Consider the following 27,894-nt stretch of genomic DNA (forward strand, 5'->3'; position numbering starts at 1 on the left):
GCTGCCGCGGCCGCCGATTGGCCGGCGCCGACCTGGTCTCATTGACAACAACCCGCGGCGGAGGATGGGGGGGCGGTGGGGGCTCGCGCAGGTGGAGGCGGGGCCCGCGGGGGGGCGGACCAAGATGGCGCGCGGCCGGAGGCGCCCGGAGGGTCCCTGCGACTGAGCGGCGGGAGCCGGGGGGGCCTCGCCATGGAGGGCGGCGAGCTGGGCGTGGAGAGCATGGAGAGCCTGGCCGAGCTGGGGGACGAGCTCACCCTGGGAGACATCGACGGTGGGAGAGCAAGGGCTGCGGGTGCCCGCGGGGAGCGTGGGTGGCGTGGTCCTGCGTGGGGTGTCCCCCACGAATGGGGAGCGTGGGTGGGGTGGTTCTTGGGTCTGGCTGTTTGGGGTGTCCCCCACCCGAGTAGGGAGTGGGATGTGTGGTTCTGGGGTCCCACTGCGTGGGGTGTCCCTCCTGCCCCGAGTGGGGAGCGTGGGTGACGTGGTTCTTGAGTCCCACTGCGTGGCGTGTCCGCCCCGTGCCCGGAGTGGCGAGTGTGGTTCTTGGATCCCACTGCGTGGGGTGTCCCCCCACCCCAAGCAGGGTGTGTGTGGGTGGGATGGTCCTGAGGTCTCGCCAGGTGGGGTGTTCCCTCACCCCCACTGGGGTGCATGGGTGGCGTGGTCCTTGAGTCTTGCTGTTTGGGGTGTCCCCCCCGAGTGGGATGCGTGGGTGGCATGGTTCTGGGGGCCCACTGCGTGGGGTGTCCCCCCCTGCCCCGAGTGCGGAGTGGGTTGCACAGGTGGGGTGTCTCCCCCTGCTCGGACTGGCGAGTGTGGTTCTTGGATCCCACTGTGTGGGCTGTCCCCCCACCCCGAGTGGGGAGTGTGGGTGAGGTGGTCCTTGGGTCTCGCCACGTGGGGTGTCCCCCACGAGTGAGGAGTTGGGTGCATGGATGAGGTGGTCCTTGGATCTGGCTGTTTAGGATGCTCCCCCACCCTGAGTGCAGTGGGTGGGGTGGTGGTGTTCGGGCATCCCACTGTGTGGGGTGTCCCCCTGTGCCCCGAGTGGGCGGTGGAGCACAGTGTGGCTGCACCAGCTTTACCCCCCATCGGGGGTATCCCCTCCCCGACCCTGATTGGGCAGTGGGCAGTGGGAGTATAGTGCGGCCACTCTGGCTTGGTCCTGCTCTGTGAGGTGTTGTCCCCCCAGCCACGAGTGGAGAGTGGGATGTGTGGGTGACGTGGCTCTTGGGTCCCACTGCGTGGAGTGTGTCCCCCAGCCCCAAATGGGTAGTGGGAGCATACTGTGGCTGCGCCAGCTTGGTCCTGCTCTGCGGCGTGTCCCGCCTGCGCCGAGTGGGGTGTGTGGGTGGCCACACCAGCTTGAACCTGCCCTGTGGGATGTGTTGTCCATGCGGTGCGGGCTTCTGAAACGCATGGTATTGAGCAGGAATCCTCTGTCTGGGGTGTGGCGTGGGGCTTGCCTGGCGAGCAGCCATATGTGTTTTCCCATAGGGAGTGGGCAGCTGATGGGCATCTGCACCGGGGAAGTGTGTTTGAGTGGCTTCCATGGGGCTGAACCACGCCGAGAGGAGCAAGAAGCTGCTTGGGGGTCCGAGCCTTCACAGCCACCAGGGCCTTCTGTCCACCTGTGGCCACTGCCGGCATGGAAGAGAGTTGGGGAGTGTAATTACCTTGCTCCCCTCCTCCTGCCTTGGACCTGTGGGGTAGCCCAGGGTTCCCCTTGTGTTTCCTCATAGCTCTTTTGAAGTTGATGCTAAATGATTGATGGAGCTGTGCCACCACCAGCGCCTGTGGGAGGCCGAGCCTCCACACTCTCCACCACAGAAACAGGTGTAACTGCTTAAATGTCCCATTTCCCCCTCCCCATGTCATTCTAAAACTTCATTGCCTCAATGCCAGAGCTCAGACCTATGAGAAAATCCCCATTTTCCAGCAAAGTGCAGCCAAACAAAGTGCCCTTCTGTGATCCCTCATTTAGCGTTTCCCAAAGAGCTCCTGAAAACCCATTAGAAATGTAATTTCTGGATGAGCTCTGCTGTGGGCTGGAGACGGGGTCCTGATTCAGCCTCCCTACTTTGCTCAGCTGTTAGCTCAAACAGAGAATCGTAGAATCATGGAATGGTTTGGGTTGGAAAGGATCGGCTGGGTTCCAGCCCCTCTGCTATGAGCTCAGCATTTAGCGGGTCATGCCTAGCGCATCCTTGTTCAGCAGCTGGAAAATAACGTGGAACTGGTGCTTTTCTGTTTCTAATTGTGATTGATTTGCAGTGTAGCTAGGGGCATCGTATGTTAGAGAATAACAGACCTGGTGAGTTGTCAGGGACTTAGTGATTCTATGATTGCTCATGAAGTTGCTGGTGCTAGTCAGAGGCGGTGTTTGCTCTTGTTTAAGCCCCTTGTAATGACTTCTCAGGATCCGTACGGAAACGGACACAAATTCTGGTGAATATGGAGCCAGCTCTCAACTGCAGTGTGCTTGAGGAGGTGTGATTCAGAGCGATGAGTAACTTGGGAAAAAGAGCTTTGCCTTCCTCACCAGCTCTTGAGGTGGATTTTCCTGAGGGCGGGTGAGCTATGTGACAGTCCTGCTTTTTTTTTTTTTGCTTTTTTTTTTGCTTTTTTTTTTACTCTGACACGGATTGACTTCAGGGTTTGAAATTCTGGAAGGGTTTTGATTTGAATCTGAAGTCTGCTTGTTGGCAGGTCTCTGCCGTCCTTTTCCATTCAGGCTGAGGGACTCTCACTGCCTGCTGCATGGCTGTTGATTTTCCGTGGTGAAGGAGGAGTGATGTCAGTATGGTGGATGTGCTGACTGCTTTAAGATGGGGTCACACTCCAGGATGGGGGATGAAGCTGGTTACTGCTGAGCCAGAGGCATCTGGCTCTGCCTCCTGCCCTGGTGTGAGCTCCTTGGCTGGCCACAGGCACCTTGCTGCCAGCAGGGCACCACCAGAGAGTGAGATCTGAGTTGGTGATGGGTACCAACCACATCTGGGTGGAGACAGGAGGGGTTGTGTCTGTCTGGGCTGGGATCTCCACTGCTTATTGCTTCTCAAAGCATGGCATCTCCAGGAATGTGAGGGAGAGCAAGCAGCCCCTGTGCAGGCTCTGACCTGGGAGAGGCAGCTGAAGGCCAGTCCTTTCTTTTCTGCCAGGTATTTGGGCGCTGGGCTGATACAAACAGCAGAAATCCTCGGTGGGCTTGGTTTTGTAACACCTGCTTGACATTTTTAGTCTTGGGCTTGGCTGAATGAGATATATTGCTGCAGTAACACCTTGGTCTGTGTTAGGGGCTGAGAACTCCTCTGCACAGAGGATACAGGTGATCTGATAATGGTGGATTTATCATCGATTGCAGTCCTGCAAAAGCATGAAGCTTTCTGACAGTTAATATAGACACTTGCTCTGTTGTCTGTAAAAGGAAGAGACTTGGATTTTGGATGTTGCTTTTTCTCCTACTTTTTATTTTCCTTGTGTTGCTGCTAGGAAAGCTCTTGGGTACTTGGAAAGAAGTGAGTTTGATTGCTTGGCAGTCTAATTTTTAATATTTATACTTTTTACGTTTAGTCAAGGTGAAGTCTTATGATAAAGATATGATTTAACTTGTGAGAGCAGGAGTAATTTTTGTAGTAAGGCATTAAGTCTGCTGTGTTAAGTACAATGTTCTTTGACAGTCCTTGAAATTTGGTTCTTACACTGGAATTTGCCTTTCCAGAGTGAATCTCTTGTGGTTTATGTTTATTCCCCACTTGCAGTAGTGCTGCCCGATGGTGAAATAACAGTGCCATCACAGGAAGAGCCTGAGAAGTACGCGGTTGGGATTGTCAAGTTTATCATGTTGGGGGCAATTTGGGATGATCTGGGCTGCAGTCAGTTGGAAGGTGAAAAGCCATTTAATACCCATCTAGACGTTAGGCAGAAGTGTTAATCTTTAAACAGCTCTCTTTGCTCCAGTAATGTTTTATGAAAGTTTAGTGAGGCATTGCATAAAAAAAAGTCTTTGGTTCATCTCATTAAAAGCAGAGACAAATGTTTGGTCCGGCTGGTCCCCAAGGGCAGCCACTGCTCTGTGCCGGGGGAACCACAAGGCTGCACTTGGTGTTGAGTTATAAATAGGTCATAGAATTGTGGAATTGTTAAGGTTTGTAAAACCTTGTAAAAGATCTCTAAGATCATGCAACCTCCAGCCCGACACCACTGTGCCTGCTAACCCGTGTCACCAAGTGCCATGTCTACACATTTTTTGAACCCCTCCATGGATGGTGACTCCACCACTTCCCTGAGCAGCCTGTGCCAACGCTTCAGCACTCTGTCAGTAAAGAAATCTTTTCTAATATTGAATCTAAACCTCCCCTGGTGCAGCTTGAGGCCCTTTCCTCTTGTCCTATCACTTCTTACTTGGAAGAAGAGAGGAAAAGGTCCAGAGGATGCATCTCCTCCCAAGCTCCACTGTCCACCAGACTCAAGTTTGTGAGAGCAGTGGTCAGGATCGATGCTTAAACATTTGAAAGGGTGTGGAGAAATCACTGTCGCAGGACAGAAGAGCAATATCGTAGAAATACAGAAATATGGCAAAATGTTTGTTGAGGGAACAAGGGGTGCGGATGACGATCATTTTGCTCTATTTCAGGAGTATCAGACAAATTAATTGGATAATGTGTGGGTGACCTTTTTAGAGAAGGAAATTAATAGCCTTCTTATTGCTGGGACAATTTCCACAGAAACACTTCATGAAAAGTTTGCTTCTTCAAACCCCCTTCATAAAACACAGCAGCAACATCCTTTGGGTTTGTGGGTGTGAAAGTTCCTGGTGTAAGGAGCCCTTTACCGTATTTGTTCCTATAAATCAGAAATCTATTTTCTACTTTGTAAACTCAGGTTTATTATTTAGTTATAAACCCTTCATTATGTTTGTGAGTCCCCTCCCTTTCCTACTTCTAGGGGAAAAAAAATTGGGCTTTCAGAAAGCTGAGGAAGAGCTGGTGTGGCATGGGCAGATCCTAGGGTGGGGAAGCATGTCTGACTCCTCATGCCACCACCCACACACAGATTAGGGCAGGCATGCAGGTAGCTTAAGGTCCATAATTAGATTAGATGGAGGGAAGTTGAAGTTTCACTTATGAGCAATCTCAGATTCTCATAATCTTTCAATTATGGTCTCTCAAATGTGGACTTTTTTTCCTATGTGGAGGAGAGCTACAGTGTTGCAGTAGGAGCCTCTTGATGTGGGCTGATAAAATCCTGGAGAAGGTGGAATGAAGAGTAACTACTGTGCAGTGATTGTGGGCAGGCAAACACCCTGCCTCCCCAAAGATATTCTGGTAGTTTAAACACATGCATGAATTTTTCCTGCTACAATTCTATCAAGTGTTTTTTTCCCCAACTGGTATGCTTGGAAGTGAAACAAAGTTAAGATGAATTCTCATCTCACTTCTTCATTTTCCAGATACTCAGTGAGACAGGGGACTTGGAAGCACCCTAAACTTGGGTGGGAGAATGGCTATTGCTGGAATTGTAGAGGTGCTTGTTTTCTTTCTTCTGCAAAGATTAGCCTGGAGTGGGAATGGAACAAGACTCATAATATTTTAGATGTATTTTAGATGGCAGAAAGTTCTAGTCTGTGCTTGGATCCTGTAGTCTGGGAAGGTGCTGTATGAGAGTCTTGCCTTTCCTCCTGAACAGCAGCAGCAGTGCCATGCTCGTGGCCACCTCTTGACTTCTTTCTGGAGATGTTCACTTTCTGCTGATGTCTTCTCTGGAGGTTTTGAAGGACCCAGAGCTCCCTTCTGTGCATGCAGACCATCATTGGAGTTGTGATGTAATGATGGGTGTCAAAGTGTGTGGGCAATAAAATAGCATTGAAATTATTTTTTTCTGTTTTACAGAGATGCTGCAGTTTGTGAGTAACCAGGCAGGAGACTTTCCAGATCTGTTTTCGGATCAATTGTGTGGCACCTTCCAGGGCAGCAGCAGCAGTACCAGCAGCGGTGGGACTCTGGAGCCGCAGCTGCAGCGACCGTACAGCCAGGTGCAGCTGCAGCCCTTCCCGCCACCTGCCGCCTCCCCCCAGCTCCAGACCCTGCCAGTCAAAGCACCACAGGCAACACCTCCAGCCCCTCCGCGGTCCGCCCCTCTCCTTCAGCCTCGGCCACCGCTCCAGCCTCAGCTTCAGCAGCAGGCTGTGATGATCACGCCGACGTTCAGCTCTGCTCCCCAGACCAGGATTATCCAGCAGCCGGTGATCTACCAGAATGCAGCCACCAGTTTCCAAGGTAGTGTTTGGGGTGCTCAGGCTACAGGTGTGCATGGCGCACTCTCTATAAACAGTGTCCATGTTCAAACTCCAAAGGCATCCTCAGCCATGACAAGCCTGACAGTCGTTTTCTTGCAGTGCTGCCTGTGGCGCATTCTTCCTCCTTCCTACATGACCTGAGGGTTGGGGGAGCGTGAGAAACTGTCATAAATGAGGTCTTGGGTGGTTTTGTGTGACCTCTTGTGATAGCCGTTTTCTTGCTGTTCTCTTCTGTTACAACCTTCTCTCCTTTGGCTCTTTGGAGGCTTCAGAAAAGTATGTCTAAAAAATCATTGTCAATATTGGTGGGTGCAGTAGGCAAATCCATTCCTGAAACTCCAGGCTGTCCCACCAGGAAATCCAGAATAAAGGGACAGTTTAATTACCAAAACCTCATGTGCAATGCTTGCATTGAACAAAGAGGGTTGTAAGGATATTTAGTGGCTATCGTGTCTTCCTTTGTGTTTATGAATGCCACTCGTCTTGATCCTCTTCAGTAGATGTTGATTCTTTATGTGGAAAAACAGGATCCTAGAGTCCACCAAGATCAGCAGGAATGGGCACTGCTGGTTGGATGCCCTGTGAGTCCTGTGCTATCAGACCAAAAGTTTTTTACTTCATTTTCTATTAGTTGATCTACTGTGCCTCCTGGAAAACTCATATGCTAGATGCAGTGAGGCATCAAAGGAGCTGGAAGCTTCCCAGTGCGTGGGATGTGTTAGATGAACGCTGCCTAGTGAAAAGCTCTGGGAGAAAGAGGACTGAAGCTAGGAGTGTTTATGGGCTCTATAGCAGAGACCTGTGTCTCTGGACTATTCCTGACACCTCTTCTGCTTTTCAGTTCTTCAGCCTCAAGTTCAGAGCCTTGTGACATCCTCCCAGGTTCAGCCGGTTGCCATCCAGCAGCCAGTGCAGACTGTGCAGGCCCAGCGTGTGCTAACACAGGCTGCCAACGGCACCATCCAGGCATTAGCGCCGGCCACGGTCCAGACAGTCGCTGCATCACAGGTCCAGCAAGTTCCAGTAAGTAAAAATGAAGAGTGATACAGGGAGACAGCAGCAGAAGAAATTGCTTTTGTGGGTCTGGTCTCCTGGCTTGCTGTGTGAAAGGTGACAAAGCTTGTGGGACTGGCTGTCCTGACCAGGATTGCTTTTGAACAAAGGTTTCTATGTGTGAGAGGTATTTCTAGCCAGCCTGTGTTCCTGAAGCATTTTACTTCATGCGAGCCACGCATGAGAGGCCCTGTTGTGAGCCACAATGTGGGCAACATTCAGAAACCGTTTTCACTAGAACACTTGCATAAGTAAACTTGGTCTAAAATATTTTTCTAACTGGATTGGAAATGTTTCTTGAACAAGCTTTCCTTGACTTTTCCCTTCTTCTTTGCAAGTCTGCCACCTGTTATAAGGGCTGGCTGACACTGGAATGTTTTTTGCCAGTTTTGCCAGTTTCTTTGATCTTTCTGTGGCAGTGTCATGTGATTTTTGTCTTAAAACATACATATGAGAGCGGAAAAGGCTTGTGTTTCTTTGTGTTGGATAAAAATATGTTTAGGGGGCACTTGGAATATGCCAAAGTTGCTCTGGTTCAATTGTACTGTGCTATCTGTTGTGCTGTCCTATCTGCTGTGCTGTCTGTATTTGAGAGTCAGGGAGGTATTTGAACAAGAAGAAGAAAGCTGTGTTAATGGCAAAATAACTTAGTGTTGCTGATCTGCATGACATTCTTGGAGTAGATCCCTTTAGTGAAATCAGGGAGTGAAAGCTGCTGCAGGTATTTGGAAAGTGCTGTAAACAAAGCAGGCTGTTCTAGCTATGTTAAACTCTGAGTACTCAGCCAGTTACTGTAGAGAGCTAATTATAGGTGTAATTGGAGAGAGGAAGGGAGCTTTTTCCATCAGCTCTTTTTTGTTTTTTTTTTTCTTTTATGCATGCTTAACTTCTAGTGACTGATTCAAGTCACTAGAAGGTGGTTCCTCTGCTCCCTTCCCACCAGCGTTGCTCAGACCTATCTCATGGTGAGAGTTCATATCAGGGGCTGACAAAAAAACATCCAGGTGACACAGGGTGCAAGGTGAAAGCAGTGCTGGCCCTGTTCTTTCGCCATCCACTGAAATGTAAAGTTACAACTCTGTCATCGCTTACCTCTGCCTACTGAGATCAGCAGAGAAATATGTGCCTACTCTCCCCTTCACCTTTAACTCTTTTCAACCTAGGTCCTAGTCCAACCTCAGATCATAAAAACAGACTCCCTTGTCTTGACAACCCTGAAAACAGACGGTAACCCTGTTATGGCCGCAGTACAGAACCCAGCGCTGACAGCACTCACTGCTCCCATTCAGACCACAGCTCTGCAGGTACTGTACGGACGTTCTTTCTTCAGTCTCCTCATAGACTTCCTTTCCTCTTAAGGCAGGGAATGGGTATGGGCTTTAGTCTTCTGTAGTGCTGCAGACAGGAGGGGTTTTGAGGGCTGCTTTAGACACATCCAGAGTGAGTAATACCCTCTTTCTGCCAAGGGCAAATGCACAGATTGTATGCTTTTGGCAGCCTCCCATGGCCAGTAAGCAAAGACCAAGGGCACGTTTTTGTTTACCTTTTTCTGGCATTACAAGGAGACGAATATGACTTAAAAGTTCTGTCCAGTTTTTAATCTCTGGAAGATATTTGAAACTGAAAGCCAACTCGGAGTACCTGTGGAACTTTCTTTCTCACCCAGAAGTGTCTAATAGCAGTGTATTAAATGTGAAAAGTAATTAAGCTTCTTTTGAAAGGACATTTGCAGTGAGGATTCAGTGTAAGGATTGGAGATGGCAGCTGTGCTTTGTGGCCTCAGCTTCTTATCATATTGGAGAAACTTGTATGCCCGAAGATGCAGTTATTGTGATCTTGTACATTCTGAACAGATATCTCTGTTCATATATTCACTAGGGGAGATAAACTTGCAATTCTGAACATCAAGTTTTGACTTCTTTTGCACTGCATGGTAGAGTTCTTATGTATTTGTTAGCAGCCAGGCTAAAATTTTCAATTAACCTGGTTGTTTTTTGGTGACAGTTTCACACAGAAGCAAGGCTTATGTGGTTGCATCTGTCTAACACACAACCCATAAAATATTTTGAACACGTGGAAATTTGGTGGAAATTAGCCAAGGAAAGGTGTAGGACTGAAATTCACTTACTTGTCAAGTTCCACCTTGAAATGAAACTAAATTAATCTCTAATATCCCAATTGGAAGACTATTTCAGAGACAGAATTGTTCCTAAATTTGTTCACAGCTAGTTTATTCTCATTAATGTTAATCTGCCTTTTGACAGGAATAACTCTTCTTCTTCATAACCACTTGCCTGATCCTTGGTGTACTTTGGAGAACGCATGTACTCCTTTTGTTTTGCTGGGTTAAGCAGTCTAAACTTTTACCTCAGCTGTCTGAGAAGCACCTCCGTGCAACTGTTCTGGTGGGATTAATCTTTTATTGCAGCGTACATAACTGCGTTAGTTTGGTCTAGGTGGTCTGTCCTATATCTGCATGTCCACGTTTGAGCTTTTCATGCCAGCGTATATCACTCATCGCTTTAGTTCCTCATTTTAAGGCATTTTTATCGCTTATGGATCTATTTTTTTTTTCCATTTAATCAAATTCAAACCAATAGCATTGCTCAAGTCAAGGTTTGTTTTTTCCATCGTTGGGTCCTTTCTAACATTGCCATTAGTGATTTGGAAGTAGCATTGCTTGTTGCTCATTTGATGACTTCATCTGCCCATGGAAAAGGTGAATTTGAACACTTGAGGTCTAAGGATTGTAGGAGCAAGAAAGAGCCTTTGTCTGTTCCTCTGTTTAGTGGATGAGCAGAGCAAAGTATTGGTGAAAATGTTGATGCTCTTGGAGAGCAAGAGGTGTTCTTCTTACTCCACAGTGACTAGCATGAGCAGCAGTGGCAGATTTTTCCTGTCCTGCTGTGCCAGCTAAGGAAGGTGGGAGGAAATCAGTATATCTCTTCTTTTCAGAGCTGTCCAAACTTTTCCCAGTCCTTCTTTTGTTTACTGCTTTTTCCATGACCATTACACCTTATCTAAATTGTCTGATTGCTCATGATGCTTGTTACCCTGGTCTTTGTAGACCCTGGTTGGGAGCAATGGGACCATTTTGACCACAATGCCAGTGATGGTGGGGCAAGAAAAGGTGCCTATCAAACAAGTTCCTGGGGGCGTAAAGCAACCAGAACCACCTAAAGAAGGAGAGAGGAGAACAACTCACAACATCATTGAAAAGCGTTACCGGTCATCCATAAATGACAAGATCATTGAGCTGAAGGACCTTGTCATGGGGACAGATGCCAAGGTAAAGATGCGGAATGAGAGGAAGTCCAGTGTCATAGATAGTTGTGTCTTCAGGTTCTTGCTGCTCTACCAAGTGAAGCGGTTTGGTATGTGTGACTGTTGTTCGTATACATGCATGTATTGGAATAAGGCTGTTAGTGTATAGTTGTGCAATGGAAAGCTTGATAACTGTATTTGGGAAAGATCGCCTGTAAAATGTTTATTTTGTTATGCTAGTGGCACTGTTTCTTGAAAATTAGCTATATCTTATGTATTTGATGTTAATGTCAGGCGTATCTTAAATAAAGCCTCTAGGTAGAATATCCAAGTGGATGTTTTGATAACTTTGCCGCACCAGAGCTTGCTTAATTTACGTTTATTTTCCTGTGGGGCTGCAGTAGAAATGAAGATTTACACAGCTTTCCATTTTGTTTCCTTTAGATATTGAGTTCTAAAAACTCCTGCTCACTCAAATATTGGAAGCTTTATCACACTGTGTGTTCATGGCTGTGCTCTTCACTTTGCCTCGTGCTGGTGGAGCAGGGAGTAGTAATCTTGATACCTTGTGTGGTCTCCATACAAGTAGTAGTGAAGTCACCTCCTACTGCTGAATGGAACTGGAAGCTTACATTTTAAAAGTGTTGGTAATACGCAGTGGCTTCCTATTACTTCAAGCTTGTGTTTGCAAGCTTTGTTGAAAAGAAGTACTTTTGTAGGGATGGCCAAAGGACTGAGGCACAGAGAGTCACTTCTGTCAGAATTAAACAGTGAATGATTGTTAACAGATAGTAGCTGATGCCCATAGAGTGTGCCTTGCTATTGAGTTTTCTTTTGCTGCTGAGTTGTTGATAAGGACCTCATATCTGACTGAATTCCAGGAAAAAACATTTAAAAGTAAGGAAGAGAACTTAAGATTCTATACAAACAGGGAACAAAAGTGGTGCTTAGAAACATGGTTTAGCAGTGCACTTGGCAGTGTTAGGTTTACCTTTGGACTTGTTGATCTTTTCCAACCTAAATGCTTCTATGACCCTTTGACACCCTTCTTGTAAACTGCTTTCTGTATGTTTTAATTCCTTGCAGATGCACAAGTCTGGAGTCCTGAGAAAAGCCATTGATTACATTAAATACTTACAGCAAGCCAACCATAAGCTGAGACAGGAGAACATGGTTCTGAAGCTGGCAAACCAAAAGAACAGTAAGTTGTAGAAGCTGTGCAGGGGGGAGGTAGTAGTCTTGGATATAGGATGCCTCTTGCAATCTCTTATTGCTGACAGAGGTAGATATATGCACATTACATCGATAGTGGCTAGTGTTACTGCAGGTGACAGAGTTGATCCGAGCAACATTGGCAGGATGCACAATCAAGAAATGTTTACATAATGGGCTCTGATTTTTGCAGAACTGTTGAAGGGCATTGACCTAAGCAGTCTGGTTGACAATGACGTGGATCTGAAGATAGATGACTTCAACCAGAATGTGCTGCTGATGTCTCCTCCGGCGTCTGACTCTGGGTCCCAGGCTGGTTTCTCTCCTTATTCCATTGACTCAGAGCCAGGAAGCCCACTCCTTGATGATGCAAAGGTATTTGTGACTTCAGTTGTCAAATTCAAGGCGTTTAACTAAGGGTCAGAATGTGAATTCACCTAATTCTCAGGAGCCAGCAGACATCTGACGAACAAAGCTGTCGAGATCGGAGTTCCTTTGTGAGGATGGAGAAGGTGCATGGGTGTCTAGTATCATTTCTTAAATAATTCAGAGTACTTCCTTAGCTGTTTTCTGAGCCATGCCTCAGCTGCTAGAAGAACTGTGCTTAGCCTTCAGCCCTTGTACAGTGTCTGCCTTTCAGTGGATGTTTGTGACCCAGAGAGCCCACGACTTTTGAGGTATATATGCATATCCTGTTAGTAAAGCAGGAGAACTTGGAAAAGGATGATGACATCAGCTGTGGGTATGAGATTATAAGTAACCACAGTAACAGAAAGCCATTATCTGTCTTCAGCTGACAAGTTTGTTCTGCAGGTATCACAGAAGGAGGTCCTCTGGGAGATACTCAAAAGAGTAAGGGCAGCAGAGCTTAATCCTAGCCTAAACCAGGGATTCCGTTAATAACAACTGAAATGAATGGTAGCAGAAGGAAGTTAAAGGCACTCGGATAGTTCAGTCCTATCTTACTAAGCTAGGGAAAGCTTCATTGGAGTTGTTCCTGATCTTGATCTTCAAAGCAAATTTTAAAACGTGTTCTATATTTCCTTCTTCCCTATCCCTCCTTGGTGTAAGTGGTTTTTGTTCTAGAGAATGGTAAGCAGTCTCTTTCTCCTCATACTTTTCTCTCCACTCCTATTCCTTTGAAGGTTAAAGATGAGCCTGACTCTCCTCCTGTGGCCCTTGGTATGGTGGATCGCTCTCGAATGCTCCTCTGTGCTCTCACATTTCTTTGCCTTTCCTTCAATCCTCTGACATCCCTCCTGGACGCCCGAGGAACGCCGGAGTCTGACAGCCTGGTGCGCCACAGCTCTGGCAGGAACATGCTGACCATTGAGTCAGGTAACAGACTAGAATAGTTGGGACCACAGGAGGTGGACAGGGTTACGTCGTCTCCCTAAAAAGCATCTCCAGCTGTAACAGCTGCAGGTCGTGAGGAGCACTGTCAGTGTGACGCAGTAGGGTGCTTTTCTGTGTTTAGGGAGTGTATGACCTTTGTTTCATGTTTGGGGAGGGGTGGTAACTGCAGGGCTGGGCATGGGAAGAGAGCCAGCTGTGAATATTTTGACATAGTTCCACTTCACGTTCACTTTCAGTCTTCTTGAGCCAAACCAGCTTTCACTCAGTGTGGTGGGGCAGAGGAGACACCCGCTTGTAGAAGAGCCAGCTTGGGCTTTTGTGATAAATCCTTAAAAAGTAGTTCAGAGTTAAGAGGTCTTCCAGTCCTCACCAGTCTCTGAAGCGTGTTCACATGTTATTTATTTTTAACATAACTTACTAATTTTTGTAACTTATTAATGAAGTAGTAGGTGAAGAATTACTTCATAAACACTGTTGCTATAGGATCTTGCAGCTGGCTTGTTCAATACTCTTTATTTTCATAGCTGAGAATACAGCAGCTTAGGGGAGGGCAGGGGATTCCGTAAGAATGCTCTCATTTCCCTGACTGATATAGAGGCTTCCTTGTTGTCCTTTTGTAAAGTTAATTGAGACTAGAAAAATGATGCTGAGGTGTTGAATACCCATGCGTGTATCCGATAGTTTTCCTAGAGTGCTTCGTATTCTGGATTTTCTAAGTGCTGACCCAGTTTTTAGAAATCCATCTTTTAAAAATAGATACTGTTACTTGGTTGGGAATGTTGATACAGGTGTTTCCTGATTAAATGCAGTCCTCACAAAAGTTAATCCCACATGTGGCAAGTGTAGCGAGACATCCTTCTGGGTTTGTGCTCATTCTATTGCTCTGCTTATGGTATCCAGGTTAACTTTTTAACTTTCCTTCTGGGCTGTCCATTTCAGATGCGGGTGGTTGGTTTGGCTGGATGATACCCACGCTGATCCTGTGGCTCGTGAACGGAGTGATTGTACTGAGTGTGTTCATAAAGCTCCTTGTACATGGAGAGCCGGTGACTCGACTGCACTCAAGATCATCGGTCACATTCTGGAGGCATCGCAAACAAGCGGACCTGGATTTGGCACGGGTAAAATTGACTTTGTTTTGCATCAGATGCATCTCCTGGTGTAGGTAAATATGGCCGAGTGAGGCAGTGTTGAGGCAACATTTGGCTTTTGATATGAGAACCCTGAAACTTCCTTTTTCTTTGACAAGGCAGTAAACTCCTTTCAGTTAGTGCTGATGTGTCTCACGGGCAGTGTAGGATCAGAGCCACATGTGGAAAGATCTGTGTAGGGCCAGATTTGAAGCTGGTGTAAATTGCCTTCCTGTTTAGCAGGAATATGTTGACTTTCCTCAGCTAAAGATCTTGTTCTAGCTTGCACATCAGTTTGTCTTGCTCCCAGTGCTGAGGAGGTCCCAAAGTGTCTCTGTGATGGTGCTTCTTGTTGTTGAACCTTTTGTGTTTTTATTTGCAGGGGGATTTTGCTGCAGCTGCGTCAAACCTGCAGACCTGCCTGTCTGTACTGGGCCGAGCGCTGCCAGCTTCCCGCCTGGACTTGGCTTGCAGCCTGTCCTGGAACGTGATCCGCTATAGCCTGCAGAAGCTGGCCCTGGTGCGGTGGCTGCTGAAGAGGACTTCTCATCAGTGGCGGGCGAGGGAGGCCACCGCAGGCTCTGAGGACGAGGCCAAGACCAGCGCTCGGGATGCAGCTCTAGCATATCACAAGCTCCATCAGCTCCACATAACAGGTAGGAGCAGAGGTGACAGATCTGCTGTCTGCATTTTGCCAAATGAGGAGGCTCGGAGCTGAACCTGGGCATACTGGGAGAGCGCTATATGTCTCCTTCCTCTGGAAGGGCTGCTGTTGGAAATCAGCCTGACAAATTTCAGGAGTCATTTAGTAAAACACGGCAGGTTCATGCAATAAAAGAACTCTAAGAATGGCAGAAGGAACAGCAGAGTCTGGAGTTCCATGTTTCCAAGTCTGCAGAAGTGGCTGAGAATCTTTCCCAAGCGGCGCTTGATTGATTCCAGTCACTTTTTGCTGCTGTTAAGGTCTTGTTTCATCCCTGTCCCTTGGGAACGTGATGTGGAAGCGAGAGGTGGGATTCATTGCTGAAAGAATTTAAATTTCCAAAGCTGTGTAGAGAACAGATTGCCAGTTGGTGTTGATATGCTTCGAAACCCTGGGTGTGCGTACATGTACTGAGGAAGTGCTTGAATATTCCTTGTGAACGGTTGTTTTTGCCATTTCCTTGGCAAACCAGTTTGTAATATTAATAGGCTCTGAGCCCATCAGAAATACAAGCTGAAGTTCCTTCTTCCTATTGATGCTGTGTGAATTGCAACCATGCCACCAGGGATAAGTTCTTGTCCACAACATTACCTGTGAAGGTACAGGTGTGGACTGAAAGGAGTTCAGTTTTCAGACAGTGACTATACAGAGGCAAAACTTGCTGATGATTTTCTCGTAACTGGTTTAGCTATGCGGGGGTTTCATGCAGAAACAAAGCTGTGGATGCCAACCTTGATATCTGTGGAGGGAAGTGTTAAAGTTGTTCTGTTGCCTGAATACAAAGTAGCCATAAGATCTAAACATCTCAGGTCAAGAGGATCTAATTTGTCTGGTTTAGATAGCAGCCCTGCAAATCAGGATAGTATTTAGTAGCTGTACAACATTGTCAGAAGTTAACCTTTTTTCTTTCTGGTGCAGGTAAACTTCCTTCCAGCTCCGCTTATTCAGGCTTGCACATGGCCCTGTGTGCTGTGAATCTGGCTGAGTGTGCAGAAGAAAAGATCCCACCCAGCACAATGGCCGAAATCCACCTGACCGCTGCAGTTGGCTTGAAAACTCGCTGTGGAGGCAAGCTTGGCTTCCTAGCGGTGAGTTGTCATCCTTCCCATCACATCTGTGAGCAGAGCTCTGAGGAGGTCTGCAAGTTGATATTGCCATAGCTCAGGGCATCTGATAACCCTAAAGTTAAAATATGTCCTGCAATTATGATACAAGCTGTAATTACAACATGACCTTTGTCTTCAGTGGTGTGTCTCTTTCCCTGGATACTGTTCTCAATCTTAACCTCTCCTTTCCCCAGAGCTACTTTCTAAGCCAAGCTCAAAGCCTATGCAGCTCAGAGCGGAGTGCCATTCCTGACTCATTGCGTTGGCTATGCCATCCGCTGGGACAGAAGTTTTTTGTGGAGCGAAGCTGGACGGTAAAGTCTGCTGCGAAGGAGAGCCTGTACTGCACCCAGAGGAACCCTGGTGAGGGCCGCTTGTGTCCTGACTGCATGGACTCCCAGGACTTCAAGCCTGGCAGTCTCTTAGCCTCCGGGACAAAAGCGGGTGTCTTGTTTGGGAGTGTGTTCTATGTCTGCGCTGCTTGTGATCTTGATGAATGAGAAGGGCTGTGGAGCTGAGAGACTGCGAGAGCTGGCTCTCTTCCCTTTGTGTACTGTGCTGTGTCATCCCACTTGTGCCTTTATATGCTGGAACACAACCTGGATGTGGACCCAAACGTCCTGGGGGGGTGACTTTGGGATGACCAAGGCTTATCTTCTGCAGAGCAGTGTTATCACTGTTTTGCTGAGTGGCTGAAGTGTCACAGGGATTTTTGGCTACGGGCTGCAGCTTTTAATGTCTGGTAAGTAAGAGTAAAGGGTAATAAGTAAGAATTGTAGTTAAAAAGGCCCTGAATCTTACTTTTTAGAAATCTTTGCATTAATTCCTAAAGAATTTCCCTCTACTGCTCTTCCTCTTGGTCTTACATTTTGATTCTTCTCTTTGTTTGTTTTGTGAGGTGGCCATTACTGTAAGCAAGTGAAATAGTTTGGTATTTTTAATTCCTCTCTAGCGGATCCCATTGCACAAGTTCATCAGGCGTTCTGTGAGAACCTGCTAGAGCGAGCAGTGGATTCACTTGTGAAGCCTCAGACTAGGAAAGAGATTGTGGGACAGGAGGAGGAGGAGCCGTGGTAAGTTTGTGTGCTGCAATGGTGACTGCTGGCTGCAGCAGCAGCTCTGAGGTCAAGCTCATAACCATTGACTGAGTGCTCTGGGGTAAACTGCTCTCATGAGACCTCACCTGGAGTCCTGCATTCACTTCTGGAGTCCTCAGCACAGGAAGGACATGGGTCTGTTAGAGCGACTCCAGAGGAGGCCATGAAGTTGATGAAGAGGGCTGGAGCTCCACCCATATATGAGGACAGGCTGAGAGAGTTGAGCTTGTTCAGCCTGGCTCTGGGGAGATCTTTGTAGCAGCCTTCCAGTACTTAAGGGGGTTACAGGAGAGCTGAGGAGCAGCTTTTTATTAGGGAGTGCAGGGATAGCACAAGGGGTGATGGTTTTCAGCTGAAAGAGGAGAGATTTAGATGAGCTCTTAAGAAGAAATTGTTTCCTGTGAGGGTGGTGAGGCACTGGCACAGGTTGCCCAGAGAAGCTGTGGATGCCTCATTGCTGGAGGTTTTCAAAGCCAGGTTGGATGAGGCTTTGAGCAGCCTATTCCAGTGGGAGATGTCCCAGCCCATGGCAGGGGGATTGAAACTTGGATGATCTTTAAGGTCCCTTCCAACACAATCCATTTTAGGATTCTGTTCAGTGAAACAGAGTGGTTTGTCCTTATTAAAGACCTGAAATGACAATGTAAGTCTGACCACCACAGCTTATTAGGTGGGTGAACTCTACCTCTTTGTGTTAAAACCTCTGAAGTCAAAGGTGAACCGGGGTGCAGTGAAAGGTTTTTGGTGTCAGCCAACATAGTGCTGGCTGATTCCTGAACTGGGTGGGTGGATGGTGCTTTCTCTGCTAAGTTCAATGTTCAGGAACGCTAAAATTGGTGTGCACCTACCACTTTTGCTGATCAGAATATATGTTCGGGCCACTAAGAGCATGAAGATCTGGCATGTCAGAGTGACCCTACCAGCTTGCTATGTTATGCACCTGGGTGTTCTCACTCAGCAAAGCAGCACACTTGCCAGCAGTGAAAAACCAAACCAATGCTCAGCAAGAGTGGAAGACATCGTTGGCCAATATTGACCTTGGCCTCTCCAAACTCTGTGACCAAATTGAAAGGATCTGATAGGTGGGAATTGGAGCAGCTTTTTCCTGGACTTGGCGGAAGGTGGAGCCCAAGCCTTTTTTCAGCAATTCCGCACTGTTTCTAGCCTATCTCCGAATTTGCTGGTGCTACGCAAGTGCTTTGTAAATACATGGGAAACTCTGCAGGGATTCTGTCCCCAAGAAGTGTGGCTAAAAGCCTCAATTGGGAAGACAACCCAGCTTTGTTACCCGTGTAGGGAAAATATTGCACTTTTAGCTTTTTTTTTTTTTAATCTTACATCTGTTTTCTAGCATCATTGCAGAGAGTGAGCAGCGGTTATGTCTCTGGTTGCTTGCACAGTACAGATGCTTGTCATCAGATGCTGCTGTTTATGATGAGAGAAGGTAGCAGGATTTGTATGAAAGAGGTAGATTGTCAATATACTTGCAAGACTTCTGTTTTGTGGGAAGGGCTAGCTTTAGTAGTACAGCAGGGCTCCTCTGTGCCCAGGGGTAGGACCTCAAGATCTTCCTCTGTAGAATGTCCCAGGAAATTAGATCATTGCCGCATGCGCTACTTTCTCTGACCAATGCTGTGAACATGTTACCACTTGCATTCATATATCACAGAATCGTAGAGTGGGTCGGAAGGGAGTTTTATACGTCATCTGGTCCAACTCTCCTGCAGGAGCGAGGACATCTTTAACCAGATCAGGTTGCTCAGAGCCCCATCCAGCCTGACCTTGAATATTTCCAGGGATGGAACCTCTACTACCTCCCTGGGCAACCTGTGCCAGTGCTTCACCACCCTCATTGTGAAGAATTTCTTCCTTCTGTCCAGTCTAAATGTACTCTATATATGCAAATAGTTACTTGTAGAAGTGTAGTTCAGCCTCTTTTGGAGGCGGTGATTGAAAAGAAGTTTGTAATCAACTTGTAACATACGTCATGTCCGGCATCTCTGTAGTTGAGGTGAGACTTCTGATGTTGACTCTAGTTCTGTGCTGGTCTCCATGCACAGGGAGATGTGAGGCTTCTCCCTGAGCATCTATCTGGGCTTCCACTCTCAGGAGGGGTCTCTTCAGTCCAGCAGTGTTGTGTTACTTTTAGAACTTGACCTTTCTGCTGACTTAATGGATCAACGTTGTTTAAAAATGCTTTAAGACTGATGGGAAACTCCTTCAGGCTTTGTTGTCTCCTATTTGACAGTATAGCGATGGTGTACCTTGCCTCTTGTTTCAGTGAGTTCTCCAGTGCCATGGAGTACCTGAAATTGCTCAACTCTTTCTTGGACTCGATGGGAAGTGGAGCCCCACCCTTTGCTGGCAATTCTGTACTCAAGTCTGCTGTGGGTAAGTCCAGCCAAACCAGAGCTCTCCTAGCTGCAGGAACTACTGCTGGAATGTGTTCCCTCTCTCCCTGCCACCTCTCAAACTCTGAGTAAGGAGAAAAGCAGTCCTTGGAGTGAGACTTGGTTGCTGAGCAGCAGCATATCACAATGTGGTACGGCAGCTCAGGCTGGAAAAGGGAGGTTGGAAAGGCTCATAAATTGGGCTATATGTCTTATTCCTGGGTGCCCAGGTGGGACTGCTATGATTTGTACTGCTGCACATGTTCTGAACTGAAGTCCATGCCCTCATGTGAGAGATCGCTCCTTGGCAATGCAAAGTGAGAGGAAGGGTGTAGCATCTAAAAAAAGGACAGCAGTGTTGCAGTTGAGGTACAGGAAGTTATGTTTTTTTTCCACTTAATTACCTATTGGCCCAAATACTTCCACTACATCTGTTCATGTGTATTCTTCAATCTCCAGAGACCTGCAGTCCCTGCTGTAGGCAAGCTGTAGGTGTCTGTTGGAAGGCACTTGGTTTGGTCTCTTGGTGTATGTTTAGTGGGACAGTGATAACTGTAAACTCCCTCTGAGCTGTGCACTCATCTGTCTGGAGTTGACTGGTAGCTGAAGTACCTATCTTGCTGGGTGGATGCTGCTGGATCTTTAGAAACAGACTAACTGTGCTGTGCCTAAAATGGCTGCAGAAGGAAAATGAGGTATTTCTTTTTCTAGGGATTCTTTTTGTTGTAAAGGAAAGTCTGTTTAGGTTGATATTGCCATGAAGTTTAGAAGCGGGTCACAGTAGTGGAGTATGTGTCCCTTGGCCCTAGATAGGCTTTGGTAAGTTTTTGTTAAATAATGGAGGAGATAATATAGGGAACCTCATTTACTGGATTGAATGCGATTAGGTAAATATATATACAAGTGGAGTTGTTACTTGGGGGTGGCGAGTGGAGAACCTTATTGGGAAGAAAGTCTACATTTCAGAGAAGTAGGTGAGTTGAGTTCTTATTAACAAGATACAAACTCGGCCTCCAAAAGCCTGCTTGCATTCAGACGTGGAATGTTTGCTTGCTGCCAGGTCCCTTTGTGTTCCTGCAGCACACTTCAGTGCTTACCTGTCCAGCTGCCTGCCTGGGGGATCAGTTCGGTCTTGCTAGCATTGATCTCGGTGGAAGGCATTGGCAAAGGGCATGTGATACCTGCCTGCTTCTCCGAGTGGGGAGGAGCCAGCTGTCCTCTCCTAGGTAGCAACTTGTGATTCTGTTTTCACAGGTCCTGACGTGGTGTGTAGATGGTGGTCAGCAGCAGTGACTATGGCGATCGGCTGGCTCAGAGGGGATGATACAGCAGTGAGGTCACATTTCGCAGAAGTGGAGCGCATGCCGAAATCCCTGGAGATGTCAGAGTGCGTAGACCTTGTATAACTTTCAAACCCCTGTTCCTCCTAAATGGGAGTGGTGCTTCCTCCAGTGCTGTTCAGTAGGATTAGTCCTACCAGTGCTCTGGAGTCACACACCTCTTGTGCTCTGGGATGGACTAATATGACGTGTGAATGTGCTGAGCCATAGGTGTGTCCGTCAAGGCTTGCAGACTGATCTAGAGATGTGGACTGTAAGTGTCTATAAGGGAACAGGTCTGCTTCCTTAGGGATATCTTTTGGCTAGTTGCCTCTCACCCCCACCCTCACAAATCAAACAACAGAACTCATGCACTGATGGAAGGGCTGCTGTCACCATTTTTGTCCTTTGTCATTAAAGCCTCTTAGCCAGTTTCCTTCCATTTCTCTGTGCAGTCTGTATATGAGGAACAATTTCCATCTTTTTACTTCCCTAAGCAATGATACAATCTCTGTTCTTGAAGATGGGAGGATGAAAGCTGATGCTGGTTGCTGCTTGAGCTCAGCTCCTGTGGCTGCCTGTTGGCAGCAGGACATGGTACCGCTTGAAAGCAGCGCTCTCTTTCTCTTTCAGGAATGCCCTGGTTAAAGCCACCTTCTACGTGTGTAAAGCCATGCAGGCCTCACTGCCTGGGAAGGCAGATGGACAGCAGAGCTCCCTGGGACACTGTGAGAGGGCCAGCAGTCACTTATGGAATAGCCTCAACATGACCAGTGGTGTCTCCAGCACCGTCCTCAACAACGTAAGAGCTATAAGCCCCGGGATAACATGTGCTCTGTCTCAGTTGTAAGGTTGGTCTTGCTGCAGGTGCATCACTTTCCTGTTGCTCGTATCTGCATTCTCCATCCATTCTGTGTCCAATGGGACTAAAGGGGAGCTTTCTCCCTTTCCTTCTAATGGGCATTGACATTTTTCTGCCTCTGCTGTATGGAGCAGCAGAGCTGCAGGAACAACATAATTTCCCTGGGCATGGTCTCAGATAGCTGAGCTCCTTCTCCTCTCCTGCCAGTAGCTGTTACCCCTTTCCGGTGCTTTGACCACTTTGAATTTGGCCCATGGAAATCATCTATCTCTGTCCTCCAAATTAAGTTGCTGACGCCTGTGAAGCAGGACCTCATTACCCAGTCTGCTCTGTTTCAGGCAGCACTAATGAGTGTTTGAACCCTCTCTCGCAGAAGTGGAACTCTGCTGTCTGATTCCTCAGTTTGTGTGGGGCTTGTTTCTCTTTCCAGGATTACCTAAAGGTGGAGCTTCCCTGCACGGCATATGGGACACAGCTCTGGTCCCTTCTGCCACGCCTGGGTGGCAGCTGTGGTGCATTGTAGTTGCATTGCATGTTGTGGCAGTAACTGTGCAATGTTTCTGCAGTGCAGTACAGAGGCACCCTCCTCTTCGGAAATGCAGGTGGTTCCCCAAGAACACCTAGGAGAGTGATGCTAGGGGGCAGCAGCAGATGGGGAAAAGTTTTCTGAGCAGCCAGAGGGCTGTCAAGACTGTGTTTTTTTATCACTGCAGATAGCAAGGCTGTCTTTGCTGTTTCCCACTAGTTGGTGCTGCCATTTGGGCAGGAAAGCCTTTGCAGAAGGCCGGGCCATTGCTAGTGCAATGTCTCCTTGGCATGTCTTGTCTGGGATGGGGTTGGGGCCAGCCCTATGTGAGGGCGTTGGCCGTCCTGGAAGGGACAGCTGTTCCTAGGGCACAGCCTAGTGCTTGTTCCTTAGGCTGGACCTCTCTGTGCTCGGCCCCAAGGATGCTGCTTGGGCAAAAGGCAAAGTCTTGCTCCCTTCAGTGCATCGTGGTGGGGTAGCTGGGGAGTCTCCTGGGTGGGCAGGAGGTGCCACAGCCACCCTTCCGTGGGCTGTGTTGGCAGCTGTGTAGCAAATGGCCTGTTCCTCGCCTGAAGGGTTGTGTTAATAAGCGTGTGTGCCCGGGCCCCCTGGCTCTTGCAGATGATCCAGCTGCTGGCCTGTGACTTGCTGCTCTCTCTCCGCACCAGCCTGTGGCAGAAGCAGGCAAACGCCAGCCAGGCCCTGGGTGAGACCTACCACGCCTCGGCTTCCGAGCTGACGGGCTTCCAGCGGGACCTCGGCAGCCTGCGCAAACTGGCCCATGGCTTCAGGCCTGCCTATCGCAAGGTGACAGCTTGTCTTCCCTGCTCACTATGCTTCTAGTTTAGCTATAGCCTTTCCTGGGAGGGGTGATGGGGAAGCTTTGGCCCTTGGAAATGTGGGGTGTATGTGGGCTTGAGTGACCTGGGTAACTGGGGTGGGATGGTCTGCTATCAGCAGCCTCCGTACTTCTTTTTGGCAAGTGATAAGGGGGCTCCCATGGGAATCAAGTGCATGTGGGGAGGTGTCCACCTTAGTTTCTCCCTAGAAAACCATCAGCAGGTCTGTGTTGCCAAGCGAGCATCGTGGTGTCCTGTCCCTTAACGTGGCTCCAGGCCAGGTCAGTCCCTCCACAGAGTGTGGAAGGAGGCTTCCACAGCCATATTATTCTCATTTCCCATCCTTTTCCCTTCTCTCATTCCTCCTCCTCCTTTGCAGGCTACTCAGTTAAGTGTTGTTTTCTTGTTTTGTTTTTTTTCTTGTTCTCCTCACGGTTGCTGACCTGAAAATTCCCCTGAGACAGGTGGAAAGATGAGGGAGGAGCATGAAAGTGGGTCTCTTTTGTTGTCAAGGTGTCAGTACTCTGCTCATGATATGTGGTGGCTGAGGGATGATGCTAGTTCAGCCGCAGCATCACCCCTGTGCCAGCCCACCTCTCACCCTGCCTCTTGCCTTGCCTTTCAGGTCTTTCTCCATGAGGCCACTGTGCGCCTGATGGCAGGTGCCAGTCCTACCCGCACCCACCAGCTGCTGGAGCACAGCTTAAGGCGACGCACGCCCCAGAGTAGCAAGCAAGGTCAGCCCTGGGGTCCAGGCCCTGTGGAGCTGGGAGGGGGCAGCGCTTAGGCAAGGTGGACCTGCAGCATCTTACCCATGTCTGAGACTCAGGATAAGAAGCTCCCGTCAGCGTGTGGCTTGTGGTGATACTTCTGCCACATTCTTAGAAGCTGGCTGAAGGTGTTGGTGAACAGATTAGAAAACATCCGCCTTCCTGCAGCCATGCATGCACAAAACGTGGCAGACTGGAGTTCAGGGTGGTCAATGAAAGGGCAGAAGTCAGGAAACCTAACGAGGAGAGCCAAGAGATGCAGTGCTGATTATAAAAATCCCTTGGGGGTGTTTAAAAAATGGGTAGATGTGCGCACGAGTGCTGGGTGCACTTAGGAAGTGAAGTGAAAGGCACTGTCTCTGTACAAGACGACATTGCCAGTCCTTGCCTGACTCCAGCTCAAATTATTCTCTACTAGCCTAAAGGAGCTGCTTGAGGGTCTGTAGGGTGCCCCCTACTCTTGGCACAGCTCGGGGATGCCAGTCAGAGATGTCTGTGCTCACTGGTGCTAGTCGAAGGCCCGCATGGCAGGGTTCCGTCATGTGGGTGGTAGCTTCATGGTGAGCTTTCTTTCTCCTCTTTTGTGTGTAGGCGAGCTGGACACCCTGCCAGGCCAGAGGGAGCGAGCCACAGCCATTCTGTTGGCCTGCCGCCATCTCCCCATCTCGTTCCTCTCCTCCCCGGGCCAGCGAGCTGTCCTGTTGGCTGAGGCTGCCCGCACCCTGGAGAAGGTGGGGGACAAGCGCTCCTGCAACGACTGCCAGCAGATGATAGTCAAGCTGAGTGGGGGCACGGCCATCGCCGCCTCGTAATGCCGACGTGGGGCTACCTTGTGCAAAGACAACCTGGTTGACTGTCAGCCTGGACTTCCCTCTGGAGCTTAAAAAAAAAATGTGCTAGGTTAGGGCTGTGCTGGTGGGGTTGCAATGGGGTGGGAGAGGGAGGGAGGGTTTTGGTTTTGTTTTGTGGTTTTGTTTTTTTTTAACTTGCCCCAGGTTTAGCTTTATTAGCCCCCTTGCCTGTTCTCAGGCGCTTCAGCAGGAATCTGACTAGTTGTGGGTTTTGCAACCACCCCTGAGGCTGTTGGGAAGCATTGCCCTGACTCGGAGCCCCCATCTGTGCTGGGGGAGAAGCCTGCAAGCCCAAGGCATAGATAAGTGGCACATTTGTGTCTGTCCTCAGGGGCATTTTGTTCCCTTCCCAGGCACCTCTGCAGAAAGAAGCCTTTGGGGAAGGCAGAGGATCTGCTCAAGCCTTTTCCCTGGGGAGTTCTTGGGGTCTAAGGCTATTTCCAAGAGAGAAGGGGAAGGCACCGGCTTTCCTCAAGCTGTGTGTGTTGGGAAACTGCTTTTTCACCGAAGTGTGATAGACCCAGCTTACAGAGGTGCTCTGGGAGGATCGCTTGGGGCCAGTACTGCCCAGCAAACTTCTCTACGGTTTTTTATACAGGTTTTTTATAGGAGTGTTTGTGGCTTTACAAAAATGTAGGGAACAATACAGCTGATTTCCCTCCCTCTCCATGTTATGTGTCTCTCTCTTGTGATTAGAGCTGCCTTCGTTTTTTGGCAAGGGGCTGGGTTTGTGGCAACCTACAAGCAGAGGCTTGTAGGAGGCTGAGGAGTCCCTGATCACCTGGAGCCGGGTGACAGCAGAGGTGGAACGCAGCGCCCTGCACTCTGCGTGAACAGTGAATGCTTCTCTGGTGCCTTTCTGTTGATGGAGAAAGAATTTTTAGAAAAGACTTATTTTACTCAACTCTCAGTCCCAGAACTTGTCTTCAGATGTTTCTCCTTCCCTTTTTTCCAACTGCTCAACAGCTCCTGAGCTCCTGCAGAGACTGGGAGGCACTGGCTTGGGGTGTGAGTCCCCCAGCTCCGTTACCATGGCTATTCAGAGCGATTTGACTTGCAGGTGTTGAATAGCCTGTGACTTTCCAAGAGGGGGAAGGTGGATTGGGGACAGGGAGGGAACGGTTTGCCCTTTTTCTCTCTGCCTTCCCTGTTGCATCTCTCCAAAGAAGTGCAAAGCGGTTGCCCTCTCACAGGTGCAAATGTGGAAACCAGTGTTTGGTGGGCAGGCATTGCTGTTTCTCCCTGTATGTGGCCAGCATGTGCTCTGTGCTGACAGCTAGAAGCATGGGATACGGCAGTAGCCCAATCCTATCCCATACCTATACAGTCTGACTCCTGCAAAATCTCTGTCTGTTTTGCAGCGTGTCCAGCTTTTGCAGAGGGCCATGAGGGCTGGAGCTCCTTCCAGAATGAGGGGGAGAGTTTGTTGTCTCATCTTACATGGGACCTTAAGGCATCTGAAGGGGGATTTCACGTGCTGCAGGAATTAAACATAAATAATGCTGGTCCTAGCATTACCTGACTTCAAGAAGATGGAAACTGGGCCAGGAGAAACCTGTCTCCCTGCAAAGACTGTTCACAGTCACCCTGTGCTGTAGCTGCGAACAGAAGCGTGGGGACCAGAAGATGCTTCCCTCCCTCCCTGACTTTATTTGGGGCCCAGTCCCAATGGCCAGCAGCCTGTGCTGTGGGAGGGGAGCTCATCCTCTGAGGGGGACAGATCGCTCTTACGTGTCTTCAGCCAGTGTAGGAGATGCTGTGGTTCGGGTGGTGGTAGCTGCTTCTGCTTTGAGCATGTATGCCAAGTGTGCAGAACAACTCTTGGGTTGGGGTGGGTTTTGATTGCCCATCCCGTCTCCTGGTTTATCAGTTATCCCATTTTGGGGGCTGGATCATATCCTCCTACTTTTCGTCCTCTACATGACTCTTGCACTGTCTTCCTGGTCATGTGTTTTTCCTAAAATACAGAAACTCTACCTGTGGCAACCTCCGAGTTTTGTCTTTCCCCAGATCCACGCGCAAAGTGTGGGAAGTGTTGTGCTTCAAGTAAAAGAGGAAATGAGGCTTTGGGAAAACAGTGATGCTGAGGCTTCACTTTGTCACTTAACACTGGACCAAGTCCTGCGGGCTGGGCTGCAGGGAGTACCAGCGGCGATGGGAGTGGGGGCTGCTGGGCTGAAACCCAGATGTGATCCGTGGAGGGTCCTAGTGCTGCTGGTCCTTCCCTCCAGGGCAAAGGGCTCTTTGCCCTGTTTTTCCACACTGTCCATAAATTCGCTGCCCATCTGCCCCTACAACTTTTTATTTTGTGTGTGTGTGTGTTTATGTACTGTAACTTTGTTTGCGGATGGGAGGAAATTTGTTTTATGGATTATGTGAAGAAAGTCTATTTATCCACATGGAGTTTGGAGTAGGGATGCTTTGTCATACAAGGTGCAACTGGTGGTTGGGAGGTTCCTCGGGGAACATAGCTGCTGTCTGAAAACCCTGTTCCAGGGCTCATGAGCATCTGTTACCTAATAAAACGTTACCACCACCTCCCACCTGCCCTTTTTCTCTTAGCCCTCTTCATCCTATCTGGCAGCTGCTCTTAAACATAGGTGAGCCTTGAACCATCCTTCAGAGACATCCAACCACAGAAGCGTCTTGGGAAGCTGCCACTTCTTTCTCCAGATAACCTGGAAAATGGAGCTGTATGGCTTGCAACAAAAGATGGTCCCTTGGTGCAGCAAGCGTGGTGTCTGTGCTCCTCTGGAAGCAACCCAAGAGGCTGAGGGGCAGAGCTGAGCCAATAGGCTGCAATTTTAGGAGCATCTATCTGGGAGGAAAGCTTTTACCTGACCTTGCTTGAAACAATGTCCTTTCGCTCCATCTATTTGGTTTTTCTGCTTCCCCTGGTAAAACTCTGTCAGAACCATTAAACTTCAGACAGAGGAGATCCGTTTGGCTTTTGTGTAGCTGCTCGAAGGGTTTTTGCACTTGGCCCTGGAAGCTGTGTTTCTACCCTATCCCCCACGGAGGAGTGTGTCCCCAGCCCCAGTGGGTGTGGGGAAGGGGCTGGGTTTTGGGGAGCAGTGCAGAGTTCCCCAGCCAATCCATACCAAGGCCGTACAGT

The 27,894-nt window shown here is 48.6% G+C and overlaps 1 protein-coding gene across 1 annotated transcript; it reads left to right on the forward strand.

The window, feature by feature from the left end:
• The first annotated feature begins 103 nt into the window (after positions 1–103).
• On the forward strand, positions 104–27,671 carry SREBF2 (sterol regulatory element binding transcription factor 2). The gene is made up of 19 exons (XM_054085351.1): positions 104–274; positions 5,895–6,281; positions 7,143–7,324; positions 8,518–8,658; positions 10,422–10,643; positions 11,705–11,819; positions 12,024–12,205; positions 12,976–13,168; positions 14,126–14,307; positions 14,699–14,972; positions 15,938–16,107; positions 16,320–16,488; positions 17,078–17,198; positions 19,504–19,613; positions 20,867–20,999; positions 21,565–21,733; positions 22,941–23,126; positions 23,784–23,895; positions 24,520–27,671. The coding sequence occupies exons 1-19, from the start codon at positions 193–195 to the stop codon at positions 24,738–24,740; spliced, it is 3,351 nt and encodes a 1,116-aa protein (XP_053941326.1). The 5' UTR covers positions 104–192; the 3' UTR covers positions 24,741–27,671.
• The last annotated feature ends 223 nt before the right edge of the window (positions 27,672–27,894 follow it).

This window comes from Cuculus canorus, chromosome 1 (assembly GCF_017976375.1).
Source record: "Cuculus canorus isolate bCucCan1 chromosome 1, bCucCan1.pri, whole genome shotgun sequence".
NCBI classification, from domain to species: domain Eukaryota; kingdom Metazoa; phylum Chordata; class Aves; order Cuculiformes; family Cuculidae; genus Cuculus; species Cuculus canorus.

Coding starts and splice junctions, on each gene's coding strand:
- SREBF2 (XM_054085351.1), top strand. CDS start 193: ATGGAGGGCGGCGAGCTGGGCGTGGAGAGCATGGAGAGCCTGGCCGAG. Junction 21,000..21,564: donor AAATCCCTGGAGATGTCAGA/GTGCGTAGACCT, acceptor TTTCTCTTTCAG/GAATGCCCTGGTTAAAGCCA. Junction 23,896..24,519: donor GCCCCAGAGTAGCAAGCAAG/GTCAGCCCTGGG, acceptor TTTTGTGTGTAG/GCGAGCTGGACACCCTGCCA.